Below are 23,098 nucleotides of genomic sequence, written 5' to 3'. Positions count from 1 at the left end.
TACTACGCGGACCATACCATTTAAGGATTCTTACCTTTGATGTATTTCATCCAAAATGCCACCGACAAACCTTCTTTGCAAGAAGAAGGGTCCACAATGCATTTCTCTTTGAAACCCGTCAGTTCGATGAAGTCATCCTCACCATCTAGTGCCAGTACTTCTCCGATTTGATCATCGGTCGACTGCTTCGCTCCATTGTGAACGTCACCGGTGATTTTTCCTCGTAAATCCTTCACCCTTTTATCCTGAGAAACGTCACTGAATGGCAAATAATGCGTTGCTTTGGAAAATAGTTCACCTAAGGATTGCATAGAGCAACACGTAAGGTATCTTTTCGCTCTAACTCACGGTAAATCACCAACACTGCTTTTGTTTAGTCTCAAAGCAGTTTTTGAATGGAGTGTCGACCCTTTATTGCATTGGTTTTGCTTTACTTCGCTCTCTGATTGGTCAAGAAACCTCTCGTCACCCTCCCGACCGATCAGAACTAAGACTATAACCTATCGCGACATGGTTAGCCGCGTTTTCCCGCGTACTTCACCGGCTCCAACTCTCATCTTTGATTTCTCAATGAATCCTTGCGATACCCTCCTTTCTTCACCGGTTTCCGTGCAGTTTTCTAAATACAGACAAATTGCCTTATTCTGAGGATAACTACAGAATATTACTACGGTAAGTTAGCCAAACATTAAAAAGGAAAGCAAAAACCAAGATAGCGCAAAGATGAAATATGGATACAGAAGATTAGCTCGGATTACGAGCTTGAAAAATTTTGACGAAGGTTTTCAAGACGCTTCGGTTTTGCAAATTCTTACAATCTCGTATCCAATGACAGTGAAATATCAAATCCAACTAGGATCAGGATTTGAATCAAAGTCTACCCTCAGAGGCAACTAAATGTAAAGCCAGTCCAAAAATCGAAACAATGGTATGACAAATGGGTAAGAAAAATAGGAAAATGGAATCGAGAAGATCGATTATTTGACCTGGAAAAAAGAGGAACAGGAAATCGGGAACGTAGAACGCAACCTGGGAACAGCTTGTGGGCCGGCAACTATGAACAGAGAACTTGGAAATTTGATTGAGGACGGAAAATATTAATATCAGTGCATTGTCCGAAATTTGTCATTAATAACGAATGTAAAATTTATACCACAACTGATGATAAAATGCTTGGAACATTTAACCTATCGAGCAAAAGACTCCTTGAAAATTGAACAGAAACGCAGCCCCGCCCCCTAGCTAAAATCTTACTCCACAACTCAGAGACCATCCATACATTTTACGTTCCTTTTTGTCCAACTTTGCTTGAATTTTCTAATGAATTGTTTTGTTATCCAGTCCTATTCAAATCTTCAGATGTTTTATTTCAAAAGATTGCCTTACACTGCTCGGTGTAAGGTGAACGAATGCAACGTGGCACGATTATGTGGCAGACAACGATCGATTTAAAAATAGCTTCTGGTGAAACTGAAGAGATTAACCATCACAGGTTTTCCTTAAAATAGCTTCTGGTGAAACTGAAGAGATTAACCATCACAGATTTTCCTTTTGATTTATTTATTAGCACTGATAAACAAGCCAAGCGGATTTTCGTTATTTTGGTAAGCATTTTTTAAGTTTCTTGACACATCCTGTTATTTGCTTGCAAGTGATCGATAACTATGAAAGCATATTAACCATGTTTAAAATTTCCACACCGACTGGTACATACGCATTCTGTCCGATACGGAATTATTGTGAGTTAAGCTCATTATCAACTAAAAACAAGAGCGTACAGTGAAAGTTAAACTTAGACTTGGGTGGTAATCAGTTCCTTTTCTTTACTTTCGCCTACGAATAAAGGCGTACTTCATTTTGCTTACGAAAAGTTGGAAAATAAAAATACCACAGTCCGTTAATCATTGCTCACGAAGCTTATTCGAATTTGAACTGAGCAGCGAAGGATAAATTGCGTTGGACAGACCATTTAAATGAGAAATCTCGAGTGCTTCTATTCATGCTTTTATAACCGAAAGCAAACAAAAATAAGGAAGTCGGAGCAGGCGGCCGAATCGTATATATACTTTCAATTCACAACATGAACAAATTTACCAAATGGTAAACGTCCTTCGATAAAAAGGTAATCACTGCTATTCTCATGCATCAAAACGAAAATGTATTTTTAGCGCGGAAAAAAAAATATTTCGGACAACTAGCACAAATTATTTTGAAAGTAAACAAATCTTAGAAGAAAACAAAATAAGGAAAACATGTTGTATGGGGCGAGCAATGAAAATTGTGTCTAATCTTAAAAATTGCGGTCCAAAGAAATTAATTCAAAGTCGAGAAACGGTGAATGTCCATTCTCGATTAAAGGATGTTAAAATGATTCTTTTTAAGGGAAAAATAATAAAACAATCACTACTTGCGATTGGAAAGAAAATTTACATTGTAAATTTTGAAACATTTGAAACACGTTTAATGAAACATAAAATACGGCGGATTTGAATTTGTGAAATAAAAAAATTAACACTTCCCTTTGTGCCGTCTTTGCAAAATTTCTTTCAGCTCGTAACAAGATTTTAAAAACACAAAATGTACTTCTGAAAAAGATGGAGTAAAATAAACCTTTATAAACTGCATGCGAGAAAAGAAGCGGTCGATATATTAACTTATATTATAATTTTTTCGAATACTTGTTTTAGCGCGCATTTTGGTTGCCAAAGCGTGCATCAAAAACATTAACAGGAACAGTGCACGATTTCACGGCAAATAAAAACGGGGAACCAACCTTTTAATTTGGCAAGCCCGTCTATTTTTCTGTGTCGTCTCTTGAAGCGGTTTGCATGGGAAACTCCAGCAAAAGAAATGAGAAGAAACACCAATACTTCTGAGTACGGAGTTAAGTTCATTTGTCGATAAATTAAGCCAGCGGAGAAGATCACAAAACTAATTACATTTCTTGATTCACATAAAAAAAAAAATATCAACGCTATGCTACTTCACTTCTCGTTACGTGCCGGCTTCAAACCGCGAAGGAGTTGCTGCCATAAAGTTGAGTCAGCGCGACGAACTTTGCACGTTGCTTCGTGCAGAGAACGTTTTGTCAGTTTCTCGTGAATCACCTGTATTGTATGTAGTTTCAATGCAGATGAAACCTTATAATTTATTCATGTATGATCTGAACGATCGCTGTTCAAAATGCTAATTAACTTCTTTCGGAAACACAAAAAGCAGTTTTCAATTTGCACCGCCGATTGAGAGAATCTTCCAACACTAACGCTGTTGAAACGCTACAAACAAAGTGTCAATTGCACTTAACCCTATCTATAAGCGCCTGATTTCAAACTAGAGCCTCAAAACAATGGTTTTTAAGCGGCTCAGACAGCACAGGAGCTCGCTTTAAGCTTCTTGAGCAGTTCTTGTTTTGTTCAAATTACATCAAATAAAAACACCAATGCAAAACTTTTCTAACTAACGAGTTGGGAACCAATAGTAAAAGATGTGCGTCACTGCACTTGATCTAAAATCTCAATGAAAACGCAGACATTGTCAGACAATGTAAGTATTTGGAATAAGTACAAACAAATCCTGAACTCCGACGGAAAACAAGACTAAAATAATTCTTGTTTTTTTTATGTCTACAAAGGTTTGAAAATGAAATATTCATTAGTAGGAATTCCTTTCAGTTTGTAACCAACTAGGTCGAGGAGTGATTTTGCGCAATTGCCAAATATCACAAAGCAACTCAAGCTAAGCCCAGTTTTGTGCATCACCTTAAATATCCGAAACTTTTTATCACTTTTTTTTCATTCTCTGCTCATTAACTTAGTAAAGCATTTAAAATACGAACTAAGAATTCTTCAGAGTGTAAAGGATTGAATTCTTATGCATTCTGTTACAAGGCCCACATTAAGTGGAACAGAAATTCTTAATGAAAGTTTTGTCAAGGTTTATTTAATCAATTGAAAGCCTTAAAGGTTAAACTACGCTAGCTGACCAGATCTAGATGAAACTAAGATGATAAATAAAAAAAAAGTCTATTTGAAATGTATGCAGCACATTCTAATAACTCCACACAAACCGCATTAATATAAACATCTTTCCAAGGTGCTTCCAAATTAGTCAGTATTATTTACTGAATGATTGTATGCGCGTTCCTTTTGTGGTTTGTGTTTTGAAAGCGGGAGAGCCTCCTCAAATAATTATCGTCTCGAGTATTTTTTAGACATAGCAATTGAATAGATAAAAACAATCTTATTACAGTAAGTAGCTTAGATTTCTTGTGTTGTTAGAAATGTGGTTAGTTCTCGCATGACCTTTCCCTTCGATTTTTTCCATTCAAATATTCTTAGTATGAAAAAGTGTAACAACTTTGAAAAAAATCTAAAAAGACCTCGAGATAAATTAGCAGGTAATTTAGTGTTAACAACTGGGTTGAAAACGTAAATTAACCACCGTAAAGGGTAAAAAAGCTGACGTTTCGAGCGTTAGCCCCTCGTCAGAGTGATTGACGAAGGACTAACGCTCGAAACGTCAGCTTTTTTACCCTTTACGGTGGCTAATTTACGTTTTCAACCCAGTTGTTAACACTAAATTACCTGCTATACTCTCCCACCGACGCAGCACCACAGTTTCTTTAGAAACTTACCCCTTTATTCGAGATAAATTAGCTTTGTTATTCTGTTTACGACTGAAATCTAGTGAAAAATTACACTGGGTTGAAGACGGAAGCTTGTTCGTGTAACTTTGTGGTCCAGTATTGACTGACGGAAATTTGCGCATACAAAAGGAAATGAGAAACAAAAATCTCCGCAAGAAAAAGAAGAGTTGTACTTAAGACTTCTTCTTGTCTCTTTAAAATCAATAAAATCACAATTTCACACGCGACGAGTTGTAAAATTAAATCTTTGCTCACGTAAACATACCCAGAGTATCCCACGAGTCGGTACTTTCAAAAACAATCGTTCTATACCCGACAGACGTGCGAACGTTCAAAATGTCCTTTAAAACTCTTTACGTTGGCCAATTTACGTCATCAACTCAGTTGATAATACGAAATTACCATGATATACTCTCCCACCGACGCAGCACCACAGTTTCTTTAAAAACTTACTCCCTATGTTAAGATTACATACACGACAGATTTCAGAGCTTTGTTATGACAGCACTTTTCAAACACTTTGAAGAGAAGCACTTTCTTCAAAAGTCAATAACTCGTTCGATTTTCCCTTAAGGACAATTTCCAACCGAATTAAATATTGCCGGAGGGATTTGTTAATTTCACAAACGTGATGCAAGCAACGTCGACTTTTAATGGAAACTAAAAGCTACTTAAGTTTCCAGGACTTAAGCTATCGTTAACTCAAAAAAATATGTATAAATTCACTTTAGTGTACAACAATTAGCGAAAAGTATCAACAGAAGAGGATTACAAAGTGAGAGGATTTCGGTTTACACTAAATAAAAAAAGACTCACAAATGTGTCCGAAACAGGATTTATTGTAGATCACCAATTTCTATTCTTGCGCAGATTTTTGAACAGCAAACTCCGGCTTTTAAAAGTGAAACAACAATTTCTATCTATGGATTTCTAGCTATTTCTTCTTTTTTAAAGTCATGATCACTGGTAAAAAAAGAACTTTGCATTACATGAAGGTTTTAAGTTCCATTTAAAAAGTATATTTCAACATTTAGCGCTCCTTTCTTGCAAATAAGCATGTCCTGAATAATGGTTTATTCCATTTATCAAGGTTACTATGAACAAAAGATTGAGGCACAACTGTTTTGTTGAAACAACTAACTCTTTGTTACTTCATCACCGCTTTGAAGTTGCCCTCAAGAAAGAAGATTTTTAAAATTAATACCCATGAAACATTATGAGCGTGGGATACGGTACATCTGTTACCTCTCGATTATTTTGATACAGAAATAATACATTCATTGGCATGATTGTGAGTGGAAAAGTAAAACCGTAACGAAAATTAACGTTTCTTTGGTTCAGTAAAGTGTATTACTGAATTCGGTTACTTGGTAAACAGCTTAAGAGTCTTGAGCTGTTTACCAAGTAGCCGAATGTCACTTAGTTTTCAGTATGCCTCTGAAGTTTAGAACTAAAAAAAAAATATCTTGGAGCTCAAAAGATATCGGCGTCACCTAAATAATGTTGATTTTCGAGTGGTCATAGCAATCCTCTCAATTACACCCCTGTCGCTAAGTTTTCACGATTTTAGACGAAGAACTGTAAACTAGCCGGAAGGTCCTGTATCGCGCCGAGAGGCTGGACTCTCAAAGATTTAGGAGTTGCCTTTAAAAAGTGTGGTTCGAAAAAACTATTGAGAATCATTTTGAACATTTTGTTTCACTTTTGTGGTTAAAACAGAAAATAAAGGCTTCCTCTGCAACATGACTACCCGAAAAAGCCGATGCGGAATCTCCGTCTTTCTTACAGAGTTCTTCCCATCCACCTCGTACAAAGGGCTTGGGTTGCGTGAAGCAGAAGGAAAGCTAGGTGTTTTACTACAGGCGGATTCGAAACTAAATTCAACTATTCCACGGTTACACTTTCGACTTCTTAATTCTGAAAGCAACGGTGGTTGATAATTTCCGAAGTCTTCCGGGTAACGTAAAATTTTTGTTTGTTCTTTCACCTCTGGTGTAACCCGCTAGCTCATTTCAACAGATTTTTTTACGCTTCTTCAAGGACTCAAAATATTATGAAGTAGCTGCATTAATTCCGAAAGCATCCAACGGTTGTAGCCTACTTTATCTACCCCCCTCGCCCTTCCCTTTCTCGACCAATAGATTGTACCCAGTCCTCTTCTTTCCCGTCGATGCAAGGTTGAAAAGAAACGTGCAAGAACTGGGTACCAAGTCTGCAAGTCATTAATAGAGTAGACTCCGAGAGTGGAAGGAGGAAGGACGTCAGTTTGCCAACATTCCTCATTCCACTGCACTCACTTTTAGAAGAGAAACTTCTTACCGTTGCAGCGACCTTCGTGTTTCTTCTCTATCCGCTTCTGTACTCGGCATACTTCTTTCCTCATTACGCACATATTCAGGTAGGTTTTGCCGTCGTCGCCACAAATGATTTCTCTGCCGTTAGGGCAAGTATGTTGAGGGCATCTACATTCGACATAACCATGCGAAGTGTTCACACAGCGATCATGGTACTTACACGTCAGTTCGTCACAAGATTCGCCTGATAAGAGAAATAAGAGCGGATTCATATGTGAGCGCCCCGCATACTGCTAAGATTATCGTTGTCGAAAGCGAAATAATAGTGATAATTATAAGAGGAATAAAGTGGTGGACTTTCCACTAAGTGGCTTTTCTTGTCCATTGTTTCCAGGTCAAATTTAAAGTTAGAATGTTGGTTTCGTAGGGGGAGGAAAACTGGACGACTAGGTGAAAAAGAGCATAGACGAGAACCAACCAAAAACTCAACCTTCATGTGACGCCAGGTCCGCGAATTGAACCCAGGCCACAGAGAAGGGGTGAGCGCGCTCACAACCGGGCAGGTCACGTATCAGATTTGAACCTAATAATTGTTCCCTGTTGCTTAACGGTAGAGTATTGGAGCACGAAACCTGAAAGTCTTGAGGTTCGATCCCTCACGGATAGGGACTCTTATTTTTCCTGACCAACATCTTTCTTTATTCAAACATCAAGCTCAAAATTTTTCTTTGTCATTATTCTATTTATTTATTTTCCTATACCCTGTGCAAATAAATGATTATCTCACCTACTCTCATGTACTTATAGCCTCATGAAATTAACTCACCTCTTTTACCTCTCCTGGCTGTAGTCGGAGTCCTTGGCCGTGAAGTCGGGTTTGTAGTTATCCCACCACCCGCCGGACTCCCGTTAGTCGGGACCACCGTGGAGGGATTGCGGGATTTCCGAGATATTCTGGACATGAACGTCGACGAAGTCTTCAGTGTCGGTTTCAGCGTGGTGATAGGATGCGAAGGACCTGGAACCAAGCAAGGGGAAAACATTGGTACGATGATTTTGCCAATGAAGTCTATAATTTAACGGAGGTACTCCCCTATTTTTCCCTTACCCTATCACAGAGTCAAATATATATATATATATATATATATATATATGTATGTAATTCTCTGAATGGAAGTCGGAATTAGGAGTCGACTCAGCCCTGTCTTGTGCTTTCGAGGTACAACAGTGAAACTAGGAAAGTAGTAACTGAAACAATTCTTCGGGTTTAACGGAACAGATTTGTCAAGGATCGCTTAATATTATGTAAAAAGGGCATCAAGAAGTTTTCTCATTTATTTTGAGCGCTTTCCGATTGAGTTTCTCAGAATCATAACCAAAGTAATCACAACAGCAAATCAGAGGAGAGGAAAATGCCTTTCAGAACCAATGAGAGCTCAAAGTAGAAACAAACCAAATTGCTCAAAGCGCGGGAAAACGCGGGCGACCAAGTCGTGATTGCGTTAAGTTTTGCATCTGATTGGTTGAGAGAGTGGTACGAGTTTTCTGAACCAATCACAGGGCGGAGTAAAGCAAAATCAATGAAATCCCGGATGACTTTCGGCGCTTAATTAAATGAAAATTGTTTTAATCCCACCAAACAGTCATAACTATATGCATGAAAGTCGCATGTGGATTTTTATGACGGAGGTGTCAATCAATTTTTGCGTTCAATCCTTCAATTCAAGTTTAATAGAGAGGGCGACTTACTCACCACAGTAATTGCAAGACTGCGGACAAATTTCTCGCATTTTTCTTCGTTTGCAGTATTCAGATTGTTTAGCGAACACGTCGCAACTTCTACTCTTGTCCTCACATGCACCTGTTATCTTTGCTGAAAGAATTTTTGAAAAAAAAATTCAGTAAAATTCATGAAATTTTTTGTATGCAGTGAACACAGCGGTCAAACGTTGGCCATGCGCGAGTGGATCAGTTGTAGCCAGTCGCGCGCCGATTTACCGCACAAAATTTAAAAGAAAACGCTCATAACAAACAACTACTGTCTCGCAAAATAGGTGAAAGAGAGTCGAAACGTCCATAGAAATCTGTAAAAGGAAACAAAAGTAGGGGAAATGAAAACTCTAGACTTTTGCAACAAAAGGCTTATTCAAGTACGAGAATCCCCCTGATTTACCATTCTGTTTGGTGCTATACCAAAAAAAGGTTATAGGCATTTAAAACACCGTGACTTACTGGCTTGTGTGGTTGTTTGTAACTCGCGTGAGACATCAGAAAGCATGTCACCTTTTCATTACAACGTTCGCTCATGCACAGACGTTTGACCGATGTGTTTATGCAGGGTTGTTCAAAAGATTTTGAGTAACCGGACTGTGATACAAAATAAGCCACACAAAGACATGCGTCCATGTTGATAATTGAGGCAATAGCATTCAGAATGTATGGCGAATTTTTCAGAGTAGACAGTGAAATGTACCAGTTGCCAATCACTTTTAACAACCCTGCCTGTAAGATTGGGCACTTGATGACAACTCTAAATTATAAAAACTGAAATTTCTCCAATAACATTTTTTGCCTCGAATGGATGATCCTAACTATGAAATGGCTGTTGTTTACAATGTAGCTGTGTATAATAGAACGTAAATAAATGAATGAAAAAGGGAGTTTATGTTCAGATAGTTTCAGAAGAATAACTAAATATACAAATAAATAGTTAGATCAATTAATTTGTTAATTTATTATTGGATATGCCTTTCCACTTATTTGCATATGCCATGAACTGTTCTTTTTGTTACCTTTGCAAGTTTTAAGGCCAAGATTGACAGCGGGGCAAAGGCACTTCTCAGCAGATTCCATGATTCTGCGACAATGTTCAGGGTCATGACATGGATTTTCCATACAACGGCTCACTGAAAGTACAGGAGAATATGGTTGTGTTTACTTTACACCCAAGTCACAGCTTATCTCCCTTGCAAGCATTGTTTGGGGTTGTTGAGGAACATGCTCCTTCCCAAGAAGACAAGGGGGTTGAGGAGAGAGCAGATTTGCATGGAAAGCCTGCACATTAATTTTGCAGGAAGGCAAAAACAAGTTAAATACAAACAACTAGGTCTTTAGAGCCCTTAAATTTTTTTTCCGAAAGCTCTGCTAACTTAGGAACTCATAAAGAGGGAAAACTAGTCTCAAGAGCAATTCCAAGGATTCTTTTACCAGACTGACATTCACATGATTCAAAATGGTAGCAAAGAGCAAAGGTCTGGTCATTGCAGGGTCCAATTTTTAATTGACATGGGGGGGTACACCCATGGACCCTCTTGGCTTTGCTCTAAAGGCTTGTCATTATTCCCCTTGCATTAATACTCTACATTTGATACCCACCTGATTTGAAATAACAACACATGGATAATTTCGCATCATAAGTAACTCCATCTTGATACACTCCAGCAATATCTGCAGCTGAAAGTTCTTTCTGCCAGATGGCAAACTGAGAAATCTCAAACTTTCCAAATTTCTTGAGACTCAAACTGCTGCTAGGCCGTGCAAGTGTGATAACAGGTGTGTAATTCTGTTGGCGCAACGCAGACACAATTTCGGGCTTGTCGGTAAACGAGCTCAAATTTCCATCCTCGTAATACGCCAGTCCGTTCCGTTCCCTCCATGTAAAGGCCATGTGCGTCCACAGCCCAACTTCTTCGTGAATAAACAGCGTCCACTTTTTATCTCTGGTTTCAAGAATAAATTTAAAACGTTTCAAGCTCTGGTGGTAATATAGCTGATATCCTGGACCATTCCTTTTGTTTGTGAAAGATCCTGATGAGAAGATATAGCCAGTTCCTTGAACCTTGAGCCAAAATGTCACTGTAAATCCATTCTCACATCTTGAGGGTTCTGTCACGCAATCTGCGTTAAAACCACCTTGAAACGTGACACAACACATTTTAAAAGAATGTTACGCTAAATTTATTTTTCTGTACCTTACCCAGGTCTTTACAAAGGGTAAACTGTGGTCAAAAGAGGAAGTCAAGTCAAGTGATGCAATAATTTGAAATTTATCAAGCACTTATTACCCGCAACCTACCTGACACTGATGACCATTTCAGTTTGATGCGAGACATTTTAAAATTGTCAACGTTCAAGCGTATAAATTCGTGACAGGGCAATCCATTTTTAAAACAGCTGTCTCCAAAAGCCACGGAGAACTGGTTACTTTTTTCAGTGAGAGTTTCACCTTTCCCAACCGGCCATATTGAATAATTCAAGCACGGTCAACTTTGAGAAAACTGGGACCAAGTAACCTCAGGGTCAATCGATCGGAAGGTGCTGTATACAGATCAACCTTCGGCCGTTCGGAAATTCGTGCAAATCTCCGACGATTTCCGAATTCATGCCATCAAAATCATTATTCATGTGATCACCTTATTTAATGGAAAACGACGTATTGATAAAAATTGATCAACATTTCATTGCTTCTACAATCGAGGGTCGTAAGAAAACTAAAAACTTGAAAGTGGTTAAAAAGAAAACGAAAGATGTGACCCGTATATAATCTCTCTGATATGGGATATCATTTCTTACGAGTTGGAAACTCAATACAAACTCAAATGACTGTGAAATACTGAAAGTGCCAGAGTTGCCTTTTATGAATGGTGCAAGTGAAGGAAGTTTCAAATGTGCTTTCGTTTAAAGGAACACTGTCAAAACATCTTCCCGGGAAATTGATTCTACAAAACCACTAATTTTCTCAAGTTTGAACTTTATACTTCCGTCCTTGACGGTGATACAGGGTTAGGCGATGGTTAGTATCCCATACACGAGGAAGACTTTTGTTTGATATCATTTGTCACCAAAAATACTTGATTTATCATTTGGCAGCGTTTCTTTAAAATATTTGTGGGGGGATCTCTTATCACATGAAATTTTTGCGACATGAAAGAAAAACTGGCAACAAGAAAAAATTATACACGAAAAAAATTGCCAGCTGCAATGTGAAGAGGTAGAATCATACTGAATTATGGTTAGATATTACATGTTATTTGCAATTTTTACTTTGACCTCGAAATGAAAACATAAACAAAGAAACAAACAAAGCACAAACACATTTTCCTCAAACGTGTTTCCGTATTGACAGAACCCAAACAAAATTTTATTGCAATGGTTAGCTCACAGTTTTTGGTCTGAAGGGGGCGGAGAGGATTTTTCAAAATTTTTTCCTGATACTAAAAATAATTGAAGGTGTCGCAAAAATTTCATGTATAAGGGAATGTGCGCGAAGTGAAACCGTACTTACAACCAAACGGCTTTCGATCGCGACCGGCTATGGGGAGCGAACTGCATTTCCGACTCCTCCCTAGAGGAGAGTGTGTGTCAGTCGACAGTTAAGTGGCAATTAACAAAAAAAATTGGGTTTGGGTGCTGAAGGAGGAAAAATTTTTTTTGCGCCAAATGGAGACTATTGTCTATGAAGGGTACCTTTCTGGTCAAGATTGATAAATAACAGGATTTTGTTTAAAAAGTAACGGAAAAATCAGGTATAGGACCGCGACGAATCTAGATAGTTGATTCAACTAGGGACATTGTTAATCAAAAAGAAATTTACAGATTACTCAATCGTAGTCGTTAGCGTTTGTGACGACTGTAACACAACTTAACAAAAACTAAGTTTTTGGGGGAGGGGGTAGAGTAGGTCTCTCCTACCCCTTCCATAGAAAAAGATCTGCTACTGTTGATCGCATTGAATGTCGCTCCCCTGGGGGTGTCACAGACAATACGTTTGTCGATACACTCTATACTCACCAGTATCCACCCAGTCATCTATTCCATCCAAGGACAATGCATGTCCCAGCTGAGGTACTACTACTATCTTTCCTTCATGTACGACGGTGTGAGCTGCCCCTCTAACATCCTCGAGGATTCCATTCGTTATGTTGTGCATTGGCCAGTAATGTTCAGCACTCAGATAAGGGGAGCCCCATGCAAGTGGAAATGGGTAGGCTGAGGTAAGGAAAAACAATAGTTAAGTTTGTGTTTCAAACCAGAGCAACCACGATAAATTTTGTCAGTGTTGAGAAAAATGTGATTGCTGATCGTTGTGCTTACATGAATCGTTGAATGGCTTGTCCTTGTATATCCACGACGTGATAAGAGAACAGACATATTTTACCGCCTGGGGTGGGGGAGGTCGGAGGATTTTGGCTGTCACAATAAAATTTACCTGATCTCCTCTAAGGCTCTGTAGTATCATAATGACGCTCCTCCCCCCTCTCCCCCTCTCATTGCGGTCAATTTTCTATAAACCCCCTTTCGAAGACTGATCTCCTCTCCATTCCCCCGAAAACCACGTGATACCCCTCGCAAAAAACTTCTCGGGACCTCCCCCCGACCCCTCCCCGGACCCCCCCTCGCCCCTCAGGCAATAGATATTGAGTGATCCCGAAGTCCAATAAAAATGCGAAGGTTATGAAATAGAGTATGATATGAATACAAGAGAGAGTAAATGGATTGGATTTGTGGACTGAAAAGAGGTGAAACCTGAATGCAGTAGGAGATAAACAGTTCTGGAAATGGAAACATGTTTTGTCTGACTCGCTTATTGAGCAATGCCAGAGAAAAATAGCAGAAAGAGGATCTAGGATGGAGAAATTTTTTTAAAACAATCCGATCGATATTTCATAATCGTAATAATAACAATATAGAACTTAGAAATGAACATTCCACGAGGTCGCTCTTCTTTTCCAGCTTTATTGGTCGAATTGCATTTTGGAATATTGGTTTTTGTGGAGAGAGGAAAACCAGAGGACCCGGAGTGGACCCTCGGAGCAAGGACGAGAACCAACAACAAACTAAACCCACAAGCAACGTTAAATACGGGAATCGAACCCAGGCCCAGGGGTGAAGGTAAGTCCCCCTACCATTACTTTCTCCGTTTTAGTTTAACTCGTCTCGTTCACAATGGCTTGAAAGGCTTCGACTAAAAGTATCCACAAACGGCTGCTGAACTAGCTCTAACCCATTACACCCTGACATCAGTATTAATATTCTCCATACTTTCTCCTCACTGTTCTCTAAGGGTGATGAAAAGGAGAATTTGTTTAACCATCAAGAGCTTCTTTAGATGGTGATCACATCCTTTATTCTCATGAACTTGATGTGTGATTCAGGGATGTAAGGAGAAATTATATTTTAGTGACCATTACGGGCCAAAGAGTTAACTAGGTTCCTTCTTTTTAAGCTACATTCCTCTTTCCTCACTTTCATGACGCGATCGACCCTTCGTTTAATGGCAATCAGTCACCTCTCCCTTCCCGTCCTCCCAATTTATTATTCCAAATCTCTTGGGCTAAAAAAATACCCAAGTATACTACCTTTAGACAAAAATTATTCCGCAGAAAATTCTTGCATGAAATCGACACTTTACGATGCCATTTAAAACATACGATGGACAGGTTCCATCACACTTAGCGGCCAAAAAACTGTTAGCAAATGTTTGTGAAGATGAATAAAAAGCGCAGTTGAAGAAGGTGAGTGTATAAGTTAGGTGGTAAGAACGCTTATCCAATCACGAGTGGTTACGACGAATGGAAGCGATACATGAACAATTAGCCAGCAGATCGAGAACGGTGCGCCGTCATGGGCGCAAAAACTGGAGAGCACAAACTTATGGCTAACTTTTTAATTCTAGCGTTTCAGTGAGATTCGAGTGCAGGGTGCGTACTTCAAGCGGCCAGCAGGTAAAGTGCAATTGACGTGCGCGTGCGCAGTGAAGCCAAACTGGTAGTTACTTACAAGATGTACGCTGCAAAACTAAACAGATTCCAGAGTGGTCAAGTTCAATGAAGCCCGGCATCGTCAAGATAGAAAGAAATAAAACGTACAGTCAAAGAAACAAGAAAGTAATAAGATGTTTTGATACTAACATAGTTGTATGAAGTCGCAAGACAAGAGAGTAACAAATAAAGTACAGAAGGCTTCAGCAAAGTCTGCATTCACCCCCCTTCTCCCCCCCCCCCCCCCCCTCTTGGAAATTTGGCGAGTTTCTGCAAAGTGCCCTGGTACCTACTCTCGGGTGAAGAGCCTCTGAAAGTCAAGTCCCGACATCTCACCTACAAATTTCCATATCCCTTTGCGAAGGTTCATGAGCATAATCAAATTTATACTTATTTTGAAAGTTTGTCACTGATTGTTTCTGATTTCGTTCCGTACGACTTCCTGTTTTTAGATCAGTTAGGGTTTATCAATAGTTTTTATTCACTTCTCACCACCGAGTAATAAAAATGAATAGGTTTATATCTATTAGATCTATGCTTATCGAAAGTAATACTAACAATAAATTTTTTTCATCGAGGACCCAGAGGTGCAGTTTGTGCAGTTTCGAGTTTACGTATTGTACCAGGTGGACATTCTTAACGTTAAAAATAATTTATCAAGGGTTCAGTGTTGTATCTTTGGAGTTCGGTATTGAACTCTATATTGAGAGAAAACTGAATTTGAATTTTTGTAATTTCGTTATGCAATAAAAATTAGAAATACGTCTGATAAATATCTAACGTCATCAGGTCAGACAAATTGTCGTTTTCATAACTAATAAATAGAAGTTTCAAATCGAGTTTGTTCCTTTTATATTGAAAGAAAAACAAGTGGTTATCAAAAACTCTGTTATGTCAACAAAGAGTTCTTGGCGAGCTTTGGTGACCGTTTGATTCATAAGCTGAGAAAAAATTCAGGATATGCACCTGACTGAGGAAGAAAATGAGAAATTCTATGCGACTGAAAGTAAAAACCGCATTAAATTTTATGTTTTTTATCAATGAAGATATGCCAAACTCGCTGTCACGGCTAACGAATATCTAAAAGTTGTGTCTATAGTAGTGACCACAGAAAACTTTGGAAAGATTAAGAATTCTGTTATGATATACTTAATAAATAATGTTATTTAACGGTAAACGAAGAAATCGTTTCGATAAAAAATTTCCTATGAGATACGAAGGTTTCAACCACAAAAAAAAATGTACTTTTTTGAGTATTGTTTCGACATGGAAGCTGTAGTCATGGTCAGTATAAAAATCTTAGTTCATAATAATCACAGAATATCTGATTGACTTTGCAAACAAGTGACTGATCCGAGTTAATCATGCAAATTTGGAGCTGACGGACAATCACTTCAAAACTCCATGTCAGAGAAACCTGCTGAAAGTTGTGTTTCAAATTTTGAATGGTTTTATTGTTAAGCTTCAGCACACCTTGACGAAAGAGGAATCACAGTGCTACATCTTATCTATCTTAGGCTAGTAAATTATTCATCTCTTTTGTGTATGCTCTAAAAAAATTTAGGGGCCGGAGTGTATAATTAACGTACATTTGCCTACAAGGCAAAAATGTTGAATGTGTAAACTAGCCAACGAAACGAGTACACGAATACTAATTTTTTTAATTTGACGTTCAGAAATTTATCAAAGAATTACTACGATTTCATTCGTTTTCAACAATGTCTTGATTCGTGAGAATTATTTGCAAACGGAACTTATGGATAAAATGTTTTCAAACCACTCTCCAAATGCGTCATTACATGATAATTTAACGATAGCAGAACGAAATTAAATTAGATATAACATCAATATTTTTTACAGAAATCTTAGGAGAATACTTACCGACGACCAAGACCCAAAATATGATCCTGTGGATAACAGTGAAATTCCTAACGCTTCCGCTCATAGTCAGACATATCCTGTTTCTCTCGCCATAAAATAATGTTAAATGAATTCACAGCAAAATTTTCACAACATTTCTCACGAAACTTCGTTCGTGTCAGCGCTTCCAACTCATTTTGATCTCGATCACTCGACGGCTCAAGACAGAGACCTGAAAAACAACAATCAACGATGAATACTAAATTCACAAGTAATTTTTTTGTACCTTGTAAAAACCCTAGGAGATTTGTTCTAGCTCAAGCGACACACCGTTGGCTAAGATTTTCTTCTAACCCAATTAAAGTTCGTTTATCGCAAGAAGAAAGTTGACAGACGAAAATACCAGTCTTTGTTTAGCATGTAAAGCAAACCTCAGCTGGAAGCCATGTAGTTGTATTATACTCGACCAATATTTGCACAGTTGGCCGTCAAACTCGCATCTCCTTTCCCCCAATCTACACTGAAACGCTTTACGAAAATCATCACTTTTTTAAAAGTGATTATCCTTCGCAGAACAAACATGGTTTATCAATAATGCACGTGCAACAACCTTACATAAAGAGATTCTAACGCTCTTTTCACTCCTCCAATCGTACGGCACAATATCATCTTCATTATTTCCTCATTATTTCGCTTCGTCGTTACTGTGAAATGTTTCTCACTACCGGGTGGGAAAAATTTGGTTTTGAAAATAAAACCAATTGATACTTAAAGTCGAGATTTTAAAATATTTATTACAATTGTTTCACCACGTAGATACAAGGACAATGGTGTTGCATTCTGAAGATTTTTGAAATGGGTTTGTTTCGAAATGGAGGAAGCTTACTCGGCGCATAAAGGTTGCAAACTAATATATATATGCTACACTTGTATTTATTAATATCAATTGTATGAACTGGATGAATGTATCCCTGTTCTGACCCTGCAGGAAAAAAAGGCGGGAAAAATTTTGTACCTCCTACGATATGATTTATCATGAAGTATTGTTTTTTCATTTTCTGGAACAGAATTCGTCTATGGAACATTGTGGTTGCTGATAAAGATTCATTCCCTGAAGGTTTATTTATTTTACCATAAATTGAATGTTCGCCTTGGCCCCCTCAAGATTTTATCGATTCTACAAGCAATAAAATTGATTGTAATCTTGTTAAACTGATAACAGTTGGGATTTCACGGTCTATTTCGTTTGAGTCAAGACGTGCCTGTGGTCGTCGACTATTGTAAGGAAGTGTTTCCTGTAATATACTGTGAAGCCTCTAGAAAGCTGTCAGTCTGTTTGCCTAATCATAAAAAAAAGCCAAAAATATACCAAGTTTAGAATGTTTTGTCAACAGTGTGATCTCTGTTGGTTTTAAATAAAGAAAATATATTCTACGATTACAAAAGGATAACAAAAGAAAAAAATGTCAACACGTACAGGAAACAAAAATAAATGATTCCTAACCTTTCTGTAGACCATTTTTATAAAATTTTTAAAAATAGCAGGATGTTATTTGAAGCAAAATATTGCAACGATTTGCATTATCTAGGTTAAAGAATTCCGTCGAGGACTTAAGATTCTTGAATGCAAATTTGTTGTAAGATTTTGCAAGAGCGCCCATCAAGCATTTTTAAATCAACAATTTTACGTTTTCAAGAAGCTGATACCGGCTATCTCATGATCACACAACTAGCCGCCAATATGTCTATTATTCAAATAGAGCAAGCTACCTACTTGAATTTCTCCACGTTGTTTCCTCAATAGTTTGAAATTTTCATGCGATCCACCCAAAAATTACGCGTTCAGAAGAACATATATTTCTGATCTGTCTTCATTTCTCTATAATCCTTTTATTTTCTGGTCTGATAAACCTAAAGTGATTTCATCGTTTGATTGTCAGACAGTAACTGAGTATCTCGTCGTCTGGATACTTTCTCATCTTAGTCTATGTATTGTTATCTTTTAATCTGAACAGAATAAATAAGCAATATTTGCAAATTAAAAGGGATGGTGCAGCTTACGATCGTGCCTATGTCTCGGCTTCTTGTCTGAAATTCAAAACTTGCAGACTCAGGAATCAAAATAATGTATAAAAATTCCAAACTTCAGGCCAAATTTCATGTCAGCTTGTCTTGTAAGTGAGTCATGCAAATCAAGTCACGTCTGACGGTTGAGAGAAATGAACGCAATTTGCTGTCGATTATTTGACAATTTGCGCCTTTGTTGATTTGTAAGAACGGTGCAAAGATTGTTTGTTGCTTCTAAAGGCTGCAATTTATGTTACAAACTTATGATAAACAATTTTATCCGAGTCACTTAAGGTTTGCATGATCATGATCATAAACTACACTGAAGTGCATGGTTGTATGTGTAAATATATAAGAATTCATTCCAAGGATAATGGTTCTTCGCGTATTCATTCTGTGGCCAAGGTAATAATAGAATAAATTTGTTTTCATGATCTGAAATTGAAGATTGTAGAAACAATGTAAAAATGTAATTAACTTTGAATAAAGAATCAGTATCGTGAAGCCGTAGTTTTGGGGAAATTGACTATGGAAAATAAGCCGCGACTTAGGGTAATCTGTTTAGGGCGTCTCGGTAATAAATAAACCGACACGTAGGAGATTTTTATTAAACAGATCTTGGAGCCGTCTCAGTCCCTTTTTCAATACTCCCATATAAATAGAAGAGCGAGTCTGGGTACGACTCCCAAGGATCGTCAAATGGAAGAGTGATTTTGTTGAGGAACGTAAACACACATCACAACTTTGGATGCTCTTCGTCATATAATACTCAAGGGCGTTTTTGCCCCTCAACAGCATTTTTTTTTATGAGACGTTTAAAGTAAAGGGCAATTTAGAAACTGTTTTAGTATAACCTGGATGATAATCAAGAGAGATATATCGCTGTCATGAATTTTACAAAAAAGCTGACGCTTAGAGAGTTAGTGCTTCAGTCTCTCGAAATGTGAGTGGTTGAATAGAATTGATACGACATTTTATCTCCCTTCATCATCTTCTGGCTGAAATGGTCTAGAAAATATTCCACTCTTATGCAGACGTAACGCAAAAGTTCCTCTAGGAACTTATAACTTCGCAACACACAAACTGTTGTGTCACGCATTCTTGAAAAAAGTTGTCGATTACGTATTGTAACGGTTATAAGATCATACGAAGAGACGAGTGAGTTATCCAAGGCATTGTTAATGCAAAATTAAGCACTCTTATTATAATTATGCAAGAATTGAATTAAAACTTACGAACCCCGGGTTCTACCTTTTTCTTGGAAAGTGCCTTCGATACAATTTGAAGTCGAACCTACACCACACGCTGTATATAATTTGGAATTTTTTTTAGTTTGTACTAATGTTTTCCAGAATATAGGCTACCTTTATGAGCTTAGGTTTTGGTTTTTAAAAATAAAAATATTGATTAAGTCTGTCGGCTGAAGAATATAATGCGATTCTTTTGAAATATTTGCCTGCTCGTCTTTTCCAATAGGCTTGACTCCAGAATTCTCAGCAAGATCAGAACGTGACAGGATAATGCAAATATTCTTTGACTTAAAGCTTAACTTGAAAGACATTATTTTAAAAACAGGAGGAAATACAACATTAAAATTACTTTCCTACACGCATTAGATACAGCAGTTTAAGTCCTGGTTTCTTAGTAAACTTTGCATCGAAATGTAAACATTCTCGCCAAAATGTTTCACCTTATGGTACAAATTAAATCTATCTACCGATAACAATTTTCTTACCATGTTTTTTTAACAAAGCATAATTCCCCTTTAGGAGCGGCAAAAGACAGTCGATGAAACGAAAAATCGGCTAAATTCCAGTTAAGATGTTTCTTGATGTAAAATATGAAAAATACGAAATGTTTTCAATGCTGCCAACAAGCAAGTCGTTTAAGCCATCTATCTGATTTAGCAACGACAATATTTCATTGGAATTCAAGATCTGAATCTTAATTAATGGTTTATATCCAGTAGCCATTTACTATTCAGAAAGGATTTAAGAGATAAGAAAAGTCCCTTACAGAGGAGAATTATTGATAAAAGTGATAGCGTCATGAAATTTTTATTCTGGGTGAGTGGAAGCCGTGGTGAGAAATATCTCTCTTCCAGCTGACCCGTCGATGTTTTTCTCATGCGAATATAATGAGAGAACTCTCTTGATTACAAATTTACTGTTGCCTGGTCATGCATTGCAGATTGAAGGCCCAAAAGGCAAAGTACCGCAGAACTGAATGGAAATATCTTTGGAAATCATCAAAGTTTCCGTAACAAATAACTTTGGGAACTGAAAATGGCCATTAAAGTCTCCTTATTTGATTCCTAAGCCAGCGGTAATTGAACAAAAACTGCCTTGTTATTTGTTTCTGTTTGAATCCGAAATTCAGAATTCTCATGTCGTAAAACGCACGAAAAATGTTCAGTTGTTTCATTGGACTCCATATTCACAAACCATGACTAACCTTACAAGAAGCCAAGCCGGTTGGTGCAGAACAGTGATAACGTTTGATATGTTAAGCACAGCATCACCAATCCTAGTCAAATTTAATCTGTGCAACAAATACTTCAGTTTCACGAGTGCTCCGCCAGAATGCGAATTTGACGCGTGCTCCGCCAGAAAGCGAATTTGACAATTGCTCTACTAGAATACGAGAACGTTTTGTATCACTATTAACTGACACTAGTCAAATCAGATTTATTAGAAACTTTTAGTGAAAGAATGGGTGAAAAAAAAATCCCATATCTATAGGTTGTGAAAGTTAAAACGTCATACGAATAACACCGTGATGTATTTAATTGGTTTTAGAAAAGGCACATCAATTATAACAATGACAAGGATACTAAAAGGTAATCTGAGACGAGGAGTGGGAGAAAAAATATATTTATTGCCAGCTGTCTTGACAATCGAGAGCAATCCAGGAGCTAGTCATACTTTTAGTTGTCAGAAGGACACAGTTGTAAAATCGAAAAAGGTTAGATTAATTAACTCTGTTCTTTATCGGAGGCAAACTAAATATTGCTGAAAACCTTTATTTCAGCTTAGACTAGGCGTGGTTAATGAAAAAAGATTTTTGCAGAGAATTTGGCTTCATCGGTAAAAATTTTAATTTTTTTTCAGTGCTTAATTTTTTCTTCATCATTTTTGTTTTTTTTTTTTGCTATCGTTTTTACGCCCTTCACCATTTTCAAGATTACACTCGGTGAAAAGTTCGAAACATTATGCTTCTTTGAAGCTTAAATTATGACAGCGTATTTTTAATTTGAAGTGCTTCGTCGATTCGAATTAGACTAAATAAAAATACAATACATTGGTTGTGAGTGTTAATTTACAGTCGAAGTTATTTTAACTCGGGTTAATTTGAGAAAACGTCTCACGCTTCATATCGGCTTCCTATTAATAGGTGTCCTTAGCTGATAATCCAGTAGCAGGAATGTCTTTTATCTATTTATCACAGAAATAACAAATATTATGCTCGGATGGAATTCAGCTTGAATCACAAAAGTCGACGGATGCAATATTTAATCACTAATAATGATTAGTGTTACCACATGCCTTGGACTTTCGATTCCTTATTTTCATCGACCATGATCACAGTTGAATGGAAGTCAAAATTTCAATTCATTTTTTTTCGAGCAGAATCGTGGAAGAAACCAGCAAAAAATTTCTCGAGAGAAGAAATAGAAGTCTGCCATACAGGGTAATATTTGCTCCCGCCTCCTACTGAGCGAAAGAAAACCATAAAATATGATTAGATAAGCGAGCCAATGCCGTGCGCCCGAGTAAATGAAAATTTTTATCAACATACACCTCGAATCGTACAACTCAAACTGCTGGATCGTTATTTAATTTTCTAGAATAATTAAGTTGTACAGAAGATTCGATTGCAAAACTTTCGTGTCTTTTCGGAATTAAATTGTTTCATATCACGATGGGGAAGCCATTGTCACGATATACTCAATCTTATCAACTCTCTGTGTCAGTGCTTTCGTAAAAATACGATAGTACGATAAAATGGAGTCATGTGTGAATACTTTACCTTGTTGCTGACCCACTGAACATTAATATTTCAAGCGTCCTGTTGAAGTTGTCTCCACTTCATACTCAAATTCGAAGACGACATGATCATGAAAGTTTGTAGCTTTTCTGAAAACGAGAATACTACTTTCATTATTATCTGGATAAAGTTTACAGAGTTAAAAGATATCTCCAGAGATATCTTTAAGTTCAAAAGCGAGATTTACCGTAAAACAAAACGTACTCCTATCGAGATATATTGCCTCACAGTTTACTGTGATTTTTGCAAAAGTTTTCGTATCAACTGAATGCACCCGTGAGCTTGTCTACGAAGTAGTAGAAAGTTTCACCAGCCGCTTTCGGTGTGGCGCTAAGAGAGTTTGGAAAATCTTCCAGAATAGGTTATGTCCCGCGGCTAGAGCCGTTTTTAGACTCGACCTTTCTCTGAATAGTTGAAAAGAAAGC

The 23,098-nt window shown here is 37.5% G+C and overlaps 1 protein-coding gene across 14 annotated transcripts in view; it reads right to left on the bottom strand.

Moving 5' to 3' along the window:
* LOC113671517 (uncharacterized) overlaps positions 1-23,098 on the bottom strand; it is a 39,164-nt gene extending 16,066 nt beyond the window's left edge. For 6 of the 14 annotated variants that reach the window (XM_089194158.1, XM_089194165.1, XM_089194166.1 and 3 more), the window contains exons 1-10: positions 16,991-17,125; positions 16,581-16,791; positions 12,730-12,927; positions 12,224-12,283; positions 10,315-10,851; positions 9,732-9,845; positions 8,693-8,812; positions 7,766-7,957; positions 6,965-7,183; positions 35-298 (exon numbers count right to left, since the gene is read on the bottom strand). In XM_089194158.1, coding sequence (XP_089050284.1) covers positions 35-298; positions 6,965-7,183; positions 7,766-7,957; positions 8,693-8,812; positions 9,732-9,845; positions 10,315-10,851; positions 12,224-12,283; positions 12,730-12,927; positions 16,581-16,644 — 1,768 coding nt within the window. In that variant the 5' untranslated portion in view covers positions 16,645-16,791; positions 16,991-17,125. Of the gene's footprint in view, positions 1-34; positions 299-6,964; positions 7,184-7,765; positions 7,958-8,692; positions 8,813-9,731; positions 9,846-10,314; positions 10,852-12,223; positions 12,284-12,729; positions 12,928-16,580; positions 16,792-16,990; positions 17,126-20,361; positions 20,559-22,655; positions 22,763-22,860 lie in introns of those variants that run through there. The other 8 variants (XM_089194163.1, XM_089194170.1, XM_089194164.1 and 5 more) reach the window with 6 other exon arrangements.

This window comes from Pocillopora damicornis, chromosome 14 (genome assembly GCF_964200805.1).
Source record: "Pocillopora damicornis chromosome 14, jaPocDami1.2, whole genome shotgun sequence".
Lineage (NCBI taxonomy): Eukaryota > Metazoa > Cnidaria > Anthozoa > Scleractinia > Pocilloporidae > Pocillopora > Pocillopora damicornis.
Note: the sequence above shows the minus strand (reverse complement) of the source record. Positions and strands in the feature narration are given on the sequence as shown.